The following is a 14,199-nucleotide window of genomic DNA, read 5'->3' as shown; positions in this document are numbered from 1 at the left end:
TGCTGCAACGGGGACGGGGGTGGGGAGCCAGCCAGGATCTCCACCCACTGTGTGCCACTGTGTGGGCAACAGCTCTGGAGCACCCCGCCACCAACCCTCCACTCCCACTCTGGCAAAGGCAAATGCCACACTGGGAGAGCAACCAGTGGGGGGATGGGCTTGTTGGGGAGGGGGTAGCATGGAACCAGTCCTCCTGTTCCATCAGCTGTGACAAGGTCTGGCCCTCCCATGACTCACCCCCTGCCTCATAAGAGGGTCAGCTCTGCTTGGTATTATCAAATGATGCTGTTGTAAGATTGGGAATTGATGAGCCAGCTGTACCACTGGAGACTGCCTTAGAAATCCTGGCAAAGCTGTCAGGTACATCATTTTTTTAGGGAGATTGGCTGTTGGTTCTCAATAGCTGGATCTTCCTCAAGACTTTTGAATGGCTGTAAAATTCCTGATATAAGACATGCTTCCCCCGCCCCCCAACTGAGGAACATAGAAACATAACACAAGAAACGTAGGAACATAACACAAGAACCATAAAAAGAGCTATGCTGTATTCTGATCCAGCATTCTGCTCTCACAAAAAGATCAGGGCCGCCTTTCATCATCACCCTCCATCACACACACACAAACACACACACACACACACACACAGAGAGAGAGAGAGAGAGAGAGTTTTTTTAAGCTAGTGTCCTAACACATCATGATGATTTATTTGATTTTTACCTCACCTTTCTCCCAAAGATGGCACTCAGGGTGGCTTACCATCAGCCAGAGGTTTGTGCCCATGGCTTCCTGGTGTATATATGCCATTCATCCATCCTCCAAATCACCACCAGTGCTTAAAAGACACCAATAATTAAGGGTGCAATCCTATGTGTGTTTTCTTTTGTGAACCGCCCAGAGAGCTTCGGCTGTGGGGCGGTATATAAATGTAATAAATAAAATAAATAAATTCAAACAGGGGGGAAAACCCTACAACTCCCAACGTCCCCCAACTAGCCATGCTGGCTGACACATGCTGGGACCTCCAGACCAGTTGTTGTCATCAGAACATGCATAGGATTGTGCCTTAAGCTACTGAAAATGCACAAATCAAAAGCTGCAACAAGTAGACCTGCTGTTTACAGTCAAGAGACAGAACATACCACACCACTGGGTGATTTCATATTGGTGAAATGGGTCAAAGAAAGGCAATTTCTCACCAAATTTAGAATCAGCAGCTATAAACTTTTAAAAGCTGGGAAAAGGAATTGAAGGTACAAAGTACTTTCCAGGTGTAAAGAAAATAAGTTGTTGTTGTTTTACTCTGAGACAGAGAGTGACTTTCTATTTGGAAATATTATTATTATTATTATTATTATTATTATTATTATTATTTACATTTATATACCGCCCCATAGCCAAAGCTCTCTGGGCGGTTTACAAAAATTCGAACAGTGAACCTTAAAAAGCAAATATACCATAAAAAGGATAAAAACAGACAATATCCATTTCAACAAGTATTCTGGGGTCATATATACTGTAAGACAGTGATTGAAAAGCTATCATGCCACACCCTCAGGTCACAGAACTGTAGGTTTAAAAAGTGATGAGGAAAAGTGATAGTTCATTATCAAACAACACATCCATAGGAACTTACACAACAGAACAAATCTTAAAACTGTAATGTGTGGAGCAGCTGCAAGAATAGCTGCATGATTGAAACGTAAGAAAAGAGAATAAACTAAATTGAATAAGCTGAAAATCTAAACATGAAAAGAAAAGAAAAATGACAATATTTATAATATACTGAGATGAGGAAGGAAGCGAAGTAATAAAGGAGGCTAAAGGAGCAGTCAAGAAAAAAATTAATTCCCCCAAGATCCGGAACTTTATCATCCTTGGAAGGCATGAGCAAGAGACATTATTGAGAGAGATATGATACATATAATGACAAGCACAATCTGCATTTTTAGACAATATGAGCAAAGGAAAGAAAGGAAAGGAAAAACTTTATTGAGATTATAAGAGAAGCAAAGCAACGTTTAGGGCACAATCCTATCGGGATGCCTGTCACCCTCTGAATTTGGAGGATGATGGGCTTCCTATGCAGAGCAGAAGGAGCATAGATGCGATCTTCGCCTCCATGCTCCTCCCGCTCTGCATTTTTGCTAGACGAGTTTTTTCACCCATCTAGCTGGGGCTTTGTGGAGCAGGAGGGGAGGAAGCTGAGGAGGCTGGAGGATTCTTCATACGCTGGCCTCCCGAGTCCCTCCCCTCTGCACCCACAGAACCAAGTCCTTTCCCTCCTCTCGGAGGAAGAACCAGCTGGCCCATTTCCCTTCACACCAGCTGTGGAGGGAATGAGGAAGCAAGCTTGGACTCCTGGGTCCAATGTCAGAGTACTGATCCAGGAAACCTATGCCCCCACCCTCCCACCCCAGATTCTGTCTAGAGGCCATGGGGTTGCTCTCCCCGGATGATCTTTACAGAAAGGACATTTTCCACTATGTTGATTCTGAATCTTTGCTTGATATATTTAAAAAAGCAAGTAGAAACACTGGATGAACTGAACACGGTAACTTGAAACATATAGTGTCTTTTAAAAGCTTCTCCGGAAGCTGGAGCTAGTGCAGAATACTGCAGCTCGGCTGTTGTCTGGAGCTGCCCCTTTCCAGCATGTAATTCCTCTGCTGAGGGAACTGCACTGGCTGCCTATTTGCTACCGGGCCAGGTTTAAGGTTCTTGTACTTGTGTACAAAGCCCTAAACAACTTGGGACCAGGATACCTTCCTGACTGTTAGAGCAGTACAACAATGGAACCAGTGACCTAGGGAGGTTGTGGCCTCTCCCACACTAGAGGCCTTCAAGAGGCAGCTGGACAACCATCTGTCAGGGATGCTTTAGGGTGGATTCCTGCATTGAGCAGAGGGTTGGACGTGATGGCCTTGTAGGCCCCTTCCAACTCTGCTATTCTATGATTCTACCTGAGAGAGTGCCTTCTCCCTCACCACCCTGCCCAGCCACTGTGGTCATCTGAGGGCATGTTGCTGGTCGATCCACATGGACCTATGGTCCAATTGGAGTCCACCATGGGAAGAGCCTTCAGCGTGGTGGCTCCCCTCCTGTGGAATTCCCTGCCTCTGGAGGTCAAGCAGGCACCAACTTTGTACTCCTTTCGGCACCTCCTGAAAACATCATTATTCCAGGAAGACTTTCCTTAATGTCCAGCCATGAGTTGCTATATTTGCTTCTTTTAAAATCTGTTTTAAGTGTTTTATTCTGTTTTTATTTTCATTTTATCTTGTACACCGCTCCGAAATTTTAAATGGGGAGTGATATATAAATATTGTAAATAAAATAAATAATAAATAATAAAAGAAGGAAAGAAAAAAATAAGAATTATTGCTAAAACACATTGCTACATTAATGTTTTAATGTTTGTATTTTTAAACATGTTTAACTTTAGCATACATTTAATAATATTTTAATGCGAAAAGTAATGCAAAATATGAAGACACAATTTAATAAAAACAAAGAATGTATCTTATGAAAATATAATTAATATTTTCAACAAAAAATATATGCAACAAAACTTCAAACACAGATGTTGTCCCTAAAGCAAGCAATATAAACAAAAACTAAAAAGGAATATTTAAAATCAAATGAATGTTACCCTTCATTTATTGAAAAGGGGAGTTGGGATGTTATTTTTTAGAAAAGGTTCAAAATAAACAAATTGCAAAATACATCGTGGATCTAGACTTGTATAATCTAATATCTTATTTCCAAACTGAGTTAATCCATGTGTGGAAAAATGAGAGTGGACATTACAGGCCCTGGTAGGTTAGAGACTGCTAGCTGCAGAAACAGTTCTGGGAGTTTATACACATACTGCCCCGCCCATCCACCGCCATTGCCACTGATGAATGGGAGCTTGGGCCGGGCTTGTACACTATGCTGATCCTATGATTATTGGCGTCTCCTTCTCCCAATGATTATCCAGACTGGATTGATGGGTTTGTTGCTGCTTTGTATTAAGAGGGTAGGGTTAAAACAAGCCACTACTAGCTGCATTCAGCAGCAGAGAGAGGACCCATGGAAGCAAGCTGCAAAATAAGCAGGAAGACCTAATGAATAAGCAGCCATGCACTGTCAGCGAGGAGCTGTGCAGTCTACACCCCTTCCATCAATTTCCTGCAACTAAGCCAGGGATATTGACAATTGCCCTTCCTCTGAAATCAGCCTGTGCCAGATAAACAAATTCCAGCAAAGCACGCTAATTTTATCGCCCTGCAACAGCACTTTTGATTATGAAGCCAAGTAGTATCATTCAGCCCGTGTCTTGAAGGCAAAAGCCGGCTGATGCCGGTGTCAAACTCCATTTGCAAACCTCCATTTCGCAGTGGAGGGCGGGGCTAGTGAGCCCTGCGCATCTCTGAACTTGTGGACCTTCAGAAGTGTGTGGTTATTTTTGCCATCCACTTTTTCTAACTGGCAAGAGAGATGATGTATCATGGATCAGTATATGAATACAGGAGGGTTCAGAGAAACCACCCCCAAAATTTCTAATTTCAGTTGACATTATAGGTCAATACAGATTGGACAAGCATACACTTCTACTGTCAGAATCACAGCATCCCAAAATGCCTGTGTGGAAAAGAGTTATGAATTTAAAACACAAATCTTGGATACCTGGTTTTCCCATTTGGCAAAAAGAATCTAAAGGAAACGTTGTTTCCAGAAAATCCATGGCTAACCTAAAATAGAGACCTAATACTCACTGGGCCTGTTCAGACAACACACTAAGCCATGGTTAGGCCGCTAACCCATTTGCAGCAAATGGTTAGTGAGCGTGTTTAAACTGTGTTTATGTAGCCACCATGGTTAGGAATGGTTCACACAACATGTTATGTCATGGTTCACATGCTAAGCCATAATGTGTAGCTCAAAATACTTAACTACTGTGGCTTAGCGTGTTGTCTGAAAAGGGCCTATGAGGTAGCAAACCTGTATCTAGGGGCATTTTAGACTATAGGTGGGGGCTCAAATGACCAGTCTTAAAATCCCTTCACTGGCTGCTAATTAGTTTCCGGGCGAAGTATAAAGTGTTGGTTATCACCTTTAAAGCCCTACATGGTTTGGGTCCAGGCTACTTGCGGGATGGCCTTCTCCCGTACAATCTGCCCCGCACACTCAGGTCCTCTAGGAAGAATTTACTTAAGTCAGCAAAAGCTAGATTGACAACTGTTACCCAGAGGACCTTCTCTTTTGCTGCTTCCAGACTGTGGAATGGCCTGCCGGAGGAGACTTGTCAACTTACCAGTTTATTAGCATTCAAGAAAGCTATAAAGTCGGATCTCTTCCGGCAGGCCAATCCAGTGGAATTTTAGGATGTTTTTAGAATGTTTTTAGGATGTTTTAACAATGTATATTATGTATTATTTCAGTTTTATGTATTTTATATTTACTGTTGTTCCCCACCTTGATCAAAATGGAGAGGCGGGTAGGAAATTATTATTATTATTATTATTATTATTATTATTATTATTATTATTATTATTATTATTACCCAAACCAACAAACAAAGGAATCCCGTCAGATTGGAAACTAAACGTCATGGAGAAGAGTCCCAGCCTAGCCTTCTCCTTGTTTTGCCTGGGATGACTGCATGCAGGGAGAGCAAGTCCTGTGTAATAGTTAGAGTGTTGGACTATCCCAAATCAGGCCCCAAAACTGACTGGATGACTTTGTGCCAGACACACACTCTCAGCCTTGCCTACCTCATAGGGTTGCTGTGAGGGGGGAAAATGTGGTCGGGAAAATGTACACTGTACTGAGCTCCCTGGAAGAAAGGCAGGATAAAATGTAATAAATAAAAGAGAAAAATATGATTATTTATTAATTTATTGTATGGAGAAGCATTCCATCATATGAGCCCCCAACTACAGCCTGAAGTAATGGCTCTGGTTTTGGAGGATTGAGGCTCCGATTTTGGTGAGCCTATAAATCCATTCTGGGTTTCAGTCAGAACGAGCCTGAACTATACAGGAGCTATGCAAGGTGCTGAACCATATCCCCCCAAAAGGATCAGCACCTTGGATAGTGCTTTTAGAATTTTGGCTGGTTCTGACTGAAACCCAGAATGGATTCACAGGCCCACCGAAATCAGAGACACCAGCCTCCACTGGGTGTAGTCCCGAGCAGACACAAATTTATCACCTGAGAACTAGGCCATAGATCATGCCCAATTAGCTATCCACTTCAGGTTGGACATAGCAATCCCATATGGCCTCATATACGGTAAGATGAGGCTGTGTCCGAGAATACTGTCCCAGTGTACTCTGAGTGCTAGAACCATCTGCCCTGTCTCTTTAAACTGAGTGTAACATTAAAGTACCATGAGAGAAACACAAACCCTCCACCCAGTAGGGACGCTTCCAATGTTGTTTCTCAGTAAGCCAGGAGATAGTATGGTGCATGAATGCATCATAAAAGTAATGGCTAAAGTCTCACACGTGTAAAATGAAGTGATGTCCCTGATGCCTGATATCCCAGCATTGTTCTTAAGACCAGGTTTAAGATTAAATAATCAGGTCTTTTCACGCCTGTATAGCAAAGATTAGTTATTTCACCAAGCCATATTATCTGGCTCATTTAAAGACCTCTGTATATTTTAACAGGGTTTGTTGACCTTCACCTTCCTAAGGAATTTATCCTATAGATTATAACTCAGGGTACACATAACTATTTGCTAAGTCAATACATCCTGCAGACAACAGACTATAATAAATTAGAACTTAGAACCCTAGTTTTGCTCAGGAATTTGCTTGTATATATGCAAAGTTATCAGCAGCCAAGAGTTCCTCATCATGTTACACACACACATCACACAGAATTAATCCAATAGTTGATGAAAAGTTGTAATTACCTTCATACTCAGTGATCGGATACCAATTCTTGAAAAATCTCGGTTATGTTGAACAGCCCTATGGAAAACACGAAAGCCCCCTCTCAAAGTTTTCACCATTTTGCAAGTTGTCAAAATTCTTGTCATCTTGAGGTAAGTGGCAAAATAAAAATTACTTTTTTAAAGTGGGTATAGAAGCTATGCAAATGTATATGGGAGCAAAGTTTGAGGAGCAGTTGATCTACTGACTCAACTGTGCAGGCTTTGCTTTGCATTTTCATTCATTATTTTTTTTCATAAAAAGGCTTCAGCTAAACTCCACCCTCTCTGCTCCTCCTTAGAGGAGTGTCTACCACAATTCTGAGAGAGATGTATGCCTTGGGAAAGGCTGTACCAACCATAAACACTCCTACTAGTGAAAAGCAGCTGAAACTGCAGGGAATTATTAGGGTTTATTTCAATTAAACTGTGAAATTAGAAGACGAGGGAATTCCTCCTTTGTCACACACAGTAGCTTACCTTAGACAGATAATTCACTAACCATCTCCTATTCTGGCCAGTTCCCAAGGTCCTGTCTGACTGCCCTACTCACGTGCAGGGATGGACTGACTTCAGTTTTGCGCTTTTCTTTTCTTTTCTTGTAGCACTCACAAAGTTCCCCAATGTGGACAAATTAGGAGTTAATCCATGTCTTGAGTATGCACTCTTTCCTAAGAACATAACAAATGCCTTTCTGGATTAGACCACCTTGTCCAGCATTTTTGCAAGTAGTCCAGCTGCCTTACTAGGTGGTGATGTAGTAACTGGCCTACTGTCCACCAGTTGACCATAGTCTACCTTCTGCCCACCTCTCTTCTAGTATGATGGGGTGGGGTGGGGGACAGAACCTAGGGCTGGCTTGGTTTCCAATAGCTCTCATTAAGTTATATGGAACAAATGGCACTGGGAGAGAAATTGAGGGTCATGTAGCCATGGGATCAGTTAAAGTTGCCCAAAGCAATGGTTTAAACTGACATTTCAGAGCTTAACAGTGTAATCCTATGCAGTGTAATCCTACTCAGATGTAGACCCCCACTGAGCTCAATGAGACTAACACCTAGGTAAGTGTATTAGGATTGTAACTTTAGCCGCCTTTGTAGACAAGCAGATATTACATTAAAAACATAGCAGTCAGCTGCATCTTTCATCCTTTTTTACTCAAGTGTAAGTGCAGGGGACCAGACTGAATTGGGATCCTAGTGTGAGGTTGGGCATTTTAATCCTTTCTCCCCCATTGTGCTCTCAATCCAATTCCCCAAAATAAAAAAAGAAAAGACATAGCTGTTTTTGTTTTTTTTACATCTTTTAACATGATGTCTATTTAGGTCCTCAGGAATTCTGAGCAAAGGCATATATAAAAGCCAGAATAAAGGGGACAGCTCCTTTCTGCTACCCAACAACAAACCCTGGATTACAACTCCGGATTGTCAGGCAAGAGACAAGCCAGAGTTCCTGATTTGGACATAATACTAACCAAACCAGGGACACAGCCACCCTGGTTCGTTTAGCCGCTCCTGGTAACCCTCTATGGAGTCTTTATGTCTCAGCTCCTCTCAACCATAGATTTTCCTAAGAGTAAGTCCCAGTGAACTCAATGGAGCTTACCTCTGAGTAGACATGCATAGTATTGCACTGTAAATTGATAAACTTGCACAGTCAGGCTGCCCATCATCTGGTTTCTTTAGACAAGGTGTAGGCAACCTTGGGCCCTCCAGACATCCTTCATTACAACTCCCATAATCCCAGATCATTTGCCATGCTGGTTGAAGTTTATGGGGGCTATAGTTCAAAACATCTAGAGTGCACCAGATTGCCTACCCCTGTTTTAGTCCCTTTTATCTCTCTCTCTGGCTGTGTTCAGACAACACAATAGCCAATGGTGGTTTAGGTAGTCAACCGTTGGTTAAATAGTCAACGGTTGGTTATTGTGTTGTCTGTTGGGCAAAACCCACCCCACGGTTGACTATTTCCTCAAAATAACCAAGAGATAACTAACGCTTGTTGAGCTGACTATCTGCACAACCGTTGGTTAGTGTGCTGTCTGTCAGGTTCAGTGGACTATTTTGCAGGGTTAAGTTGACTATCTCGGCTGGCTACAGAGTTCCAGGGCAAGAATGGCCAAAACCGCACCAGCTGCTCTGCTACAGCCAGCACAACTTGCAAAGGCTGCTGGGATTGCACTGAGAGAGGAGGGAGGGCAAGGAGAGGGGTAGGGGCTGTGTCAGTCAAACACCGGGTTGACTATTAGTCCACTCAACGCCAGCCCCAACCACTCCACAGTTGTGTAGGAACATTTTGTATGGGGAGTACCCCCTCAATAATCAACCCTGGAGTTTACTATTAACCCACCATTGACTATTGTGTTGTCCGAACGTAGCCCCCACCCCACCCCACCCGCTCTCGCTCTCTCGGCTCAACAGCCATCAACGTTCTGTAAGCCCTGGGATCTAAAAGGTGCTTCTCAGGGCACTTTTATGTTGCTTTGAATATTTTAATTTACAAATGTTACACTTCCACATACCTAGAGCCCCCCCCCCCCCCGGCAAATGTGTCAAAACCAACCCTTTATTATTGCATGGTTCTATATTGCTTCCAAACTGCTATTAGAAGGAATCGTTTTGTAAGCTGCTTTGAGTGCTTTGTATAAAGCAGAAAAGCAGGGCATACATTTGACCGATTCATTTATTTGGCAACGCTGCTTTTGTGCTTATGTGCCCTCCCTGCTGAGGCAAGTCGTTTGGAGCCCAAGGGCCTTGCCTGTTTTCACCACCAATGGGCAAACTTGCAAAACATAATTTTTGTTTGCTTGTTTTGTTTTAGATCAGCGTCAGTGGCTTTTGGAATAACAACCACCTGACTGATGCTGTCCCCTTTAGGAAGGTACTGGACCCATAGCAAACGAATTGGGCAAGGCTTTGGGTATGACCACTGATCATGAGGATGGATTACCGGAATCTATCAGTGGGTCAACTTCCAGAGGAAGAGATAGTATCACTGTTCTAAAACAAACATATACCTCTGAGGAAACCCTCCATAGCCATAACCTCTTGAGTGAACACGTGCTACTTTTTTGAAAACGAAATATTGCAGAAAGAGGCCTCTCACAGTTCAAATATGTGACATTTTCTGACTTTAACCTAGCTTTCCCTTGTAGAGAAAGATGTTTCCTACATAACTTGTGAGAAATCAGTCAATAAGATAAATAAAAAGTTCATAGAATGGGGTTTTCCCACATCACCCTTCCTTCTGCAGACCCCTGTGCCCTACAGATCCTGCTTTTTGACCCATGGGCATAGTAGGAGATATGGTTAGGGGGCTTCAGATGGTGGAGATTTGGTGGAAATTGTTTCTGTCTTAGGTGACTGGAAAAGCAAGTTAGGATTCAAGCCAATATAGAGTTTTTCTGCACAAGGCTGATAATCCACTGTATTTACCTTTAGTTTCATCTCAGAACTGTGATCCAAGATCTACACAAATAGTGTCTCCTTTTCTGCTATATAGGTGGCACTGTGCTACAGCAGAATAACACAGGTCAGAACATACATTTTCTTTCACTTTCAGAAATAATACTTCATTCCCCCACTGGAAAGTGCTCTGAAAAAAACAGAAGAACAGAAGCGAAACTGGAGGGTCACAATGACTAAAGAACCCATAAACAACCGTAAGTAAGAAATGACAAACGCACAATAAGATGACTTGTGTAGAAAAGCTCATCAAAATCAGGGCTGTTCTGAATATTTATCCATTTCATCTTCAGGTCAAGAGGAGAGCTTTCAAGAGTTGGCAGAAACATTTCTGGAACAAAATATGAATTGTGTAAATGTTAACATTTTCTTGATCTTATTCACTGGCATTGTTCCCTAATCCACTGTTGCTTCAGTGTGTTGTTTTTAATAACTACTGACTAGTAGTGATGGCCACCAATTTGGATGGCTTTAAAAGGGCGTTGGATGAATTCCTGGAGGAGAAGGTTATCAAGGGCTACTAGCCCTGATGGTTGTGTGGTATCTCCAGTATTCGAAGCAGAAAGCCTGTGTGCACCAGTTACTGGGGAACATGGACAGGAGGGTGCTGTTGCACCATGTCCTGCTTGTTCATCCCTGTCCGATGGCTGGTTGGCCACTGTGTGAACAGAGTGCTGGACTAGATGGACCCTTGGTCTGATCCAGCATGGCTGTTCTTATGTTCTTATGACTCTTCGTGGGAATAATCATATAAGTGATCTCAGCTAGTCAGGGACCATGGGGTGGATGGGATAATATCCCAATACTACATAATCAGGTGGATCTTGCTATGCGACAATGTCACTCAGGCCAAACAAAGCCAATTCAGAGTGCAAGCAATGCTTCCTGAGTATTTTGAGCCTTCAAAGCAAATAACTGAAAAACTCCTAAAGGGAAGCAATGCATTTTGATGCTCCCTTTAGTTCATACCTAGATATAGTGAAATTAGGGTGCAACGCTATGCATGTTTAGACAGAGAAAAGTCCTACAACTCCTAGCTTTTCCCTGGGAATTGTAGGACATAGGATTGTGCTCTTAGGGATTTGAGACTGCAACTTTTTTTTTTTAAGATTCTAAGGGCACAACCCTATGGGATGCAGATTGTCCCCTCTGTACTCCTCCTGCTCTGCTGGCTGCAACGGGGAGAGGGGGAGCCCAGACTCCGGGGTCTGAGGTCAGAGTGGTGTCTCCGGCTTCAGAGCTAGGCATCCAAACTATCCTATGGACCCTCAGACACTGCCTAGATGCCGTAGGAATGCTCTCTCAGAATATAAAAGTCCTTTCACTTCCACGTATTGTATTTCAAAATATTCGTTCCCAAGCTTTTCATGAAGGATACCCACCCACAGTATTCTGTCTATCTTCTAGAAATAGTTCTCAGACCCACACATTGGTCTAATGGCCATCCTGCTTCTGATATGTTCTCCATTGTTCCTTTTATTAAGCAAATGCCCCTTCAAAAATTCTATTATGGGTGTTTATTTTCTAATATTCCAGTTTCCACGTTCCTCCCTGCTCCCAGGATCCCCTATGCGTCATGTGGACGCACAGGGACGATCCCGGGACAATCCCCGGGATATCTAGACATGCCCCAGATCTACACCAAGAAGGATACAACACTTTGAAAATGATTTGAAAACTGTTTAGGGAGTGTGTCCTGGGCCCCAACAGTTGTCAATACCATTATAAACCATTTTAAAGCAGTAGTGTAAATCCTGCAAAATACTAAATGAAAAATAGTGTGGGAACTGAATCTTCCACAATTCTATTTAGCAGAAGATACAAAACTCTTATCCTTCACCCTTAGTTTGGGGCTCTCTACTCTTACAAAATACCTACAAGGAAAAGCACTGCGCTGTAGGAATTAGTGTAAGATCTCCCCATCTTATCCACATTGCTGAGTCTACAAACAAAATGTACATGCAGGAAAGCTTCAGCTAATTGCAGGTTTCCGGCACACGTACAAACAAGAAAGCTTCCTAAGACTGCACTGATTGCTACTCACAGATGTAGAGGGACCCATTCTCATAACAAACAAACAAAGGCAACGGGCATTTGATAGTTAACCTGAAATCATCAGCCACCTCGCTGGAAAATCCTTAACTTTGTTCTTTCTATCTCAATTCCTTTTATCTTTGTAAAATCCATTTTCAAATATATATTCTTCTTTTGGGTTATTAGTAAAAGACGATTGCTCCTCCTTAGACAAAGGGCCCATATTCCCCACAAATAAATGCTAGAGAGATAAGGGCCTTCCCTTATCTTCAGCAGAATAGGTCAAACTCCATTGCCAACGGAATTAGCAGAATCAGCTGACACAGAAAATACATGGAATACCATCCTAATAGTTAAAGGACACTTGTGTACATAGGGATTCCAAAATGGCTTAAGAAGACCAAAATCACAAATTCCTATTCGAGAGGAGTTCCAGCTGTACCTAGGGAGAGAGTTGCATAGAACTGGAGTGTCCAATGTGCCCAAATTGGCACATCAGGGTTGAGTGGCTGAATGCAATATTAAATATTCAGTGAAATGCTTGAGAGATTGCTTCACTGTGTACCTAAAGAGCTTCAGTTATGGGGCGGTATAGTATTACTATTATTATTCTGCCACTGAGGGCACCTTTATATTAGCAAAGCACCATCAGACTGTTTTTGCTTGGCTGCTGATTCTCATGCTACTGTGCTGCTCTTAGAAAGTCTAGAACCATGGGAGTAAGGCCCATCCCAGGGGTCCTTTCAGTCCTTCAGCACTTGGCTACTGTGATGATAAGCCAAGAGGTCCCAAGACGCTGCCCAAAACTGCACACTCATACAATGTTTTCAGCCTTACGACTTGGCCATGTAATTGGTCCTCAGCATGTATTCTATTCCAGCCCCCACCCGCCCCGCCCCGAGATAAAACCATACCCAAATGTCTGTGAAAAATGTATTCTCCCACACATTGTTGTTTATTAGTTCAGTCGCTTCCGACTCTTCGTGACTTCATGGACCAGCCCACGCCAGAGCTTTCTGTCGGCCGTCACCACCCCTAGCTCCCCCAAGGTCAAGTCTGTCACCTCCAGAATATCATCCATCCATCTTGCCCTTGGTCGGCCCCTCTTCCTTTTGCCTTCCACTTTCCCTAGCATCAGCCTCTTCTCCAGGGTATCCTGCCTTCTCATTATGTGGCCAAAGTACTTCAGTTTTGCCTTTAATACCATTCCCTCAAGTGAGCAGTCTGGCTTTATTTCCTGGAGTAGGGACTGGTTTGATCTTCTTGCAGTCCAAGGCACTCTCAGAATTTTCCTCCAACAGCTGCCATCCAAATATTAATGGGACATAACAGGTAACATCATTTACTGTGCAATTTCAATAAGAAGAATTTTAAAATGAGCAATTATACTTCATAAAATCCACCATCAATCCTACTTAGACTAGACCCATTAAATCAATGGAACTTTAGTTATGACTAACATAAGCCCCACTCATTTTAATGTATCTACTCTAAGCAGGACCTATGATGGATTTTACCCACTGTTTCCTGAAATCTGTTACACATTAGTAAAATATACAGATGTGACAAAAAGCAACAAAATCACCAGCTATCTCATCTTGGTAAAGTTTCTTCCTGGCCTTAGATAAGGTTGTTACTTTGCACCAGCACCAGGACTCTTGCATCAGATCCTCTGTCGTTCATAGAAGCAGAGCGTTGGGCTTTAAATTACTCTTTCCAGCTATTTACGTTTCCCTGATGCCCGTGAAACCTTTTTCCAAGCAGAAATCCATTTATAAA

The 14,199-nt window shown here is 42.7% G+C and overlaps 1 protein-coding gene across 1 annotated transcript in view; it reads right to left on the bottom strand.

Moving 5' to 3' along the window:
• The window catches only part of CPS1 (carbamoyl-phosphate synthase 1), a 184,790-nt gene extending 177,760 nt beyond the window's left edge, over positions 1 to 7,030 (bottom strand). The window contains exon 1 of the mRNA XM_063116089.1: positions 6,905 to 7,030. Coding sequence (XP_062972159.1) covers positions 6,905 to 7,030 — 126 coding nt within the window. The remainder of the gene's footprint in view (positions 1 to 6,904) is intronic.
• Between the last annotated feature and the right edge of the window lie 7,169 nt (positions 7,031 to 14,199).

This window comes from Elgaria multicarinata, chromosome 2 (assembly GCF_023053635.1).
Source record: "Elgaria multicarinata webbii isolate HBS135686 ecotype San Diego chromosome 2, rElgMul1.1.pri, whole genome shotgun sequence".
NCBI lineage: Eukaryota > Metazoa > Chordata > Lepidosauria > Squamata > Anguidae > Elgaria > Elgaria multicarinata.
This window is presented reverse-complemented; position numbering and strand designations above follow the sequence as displayed.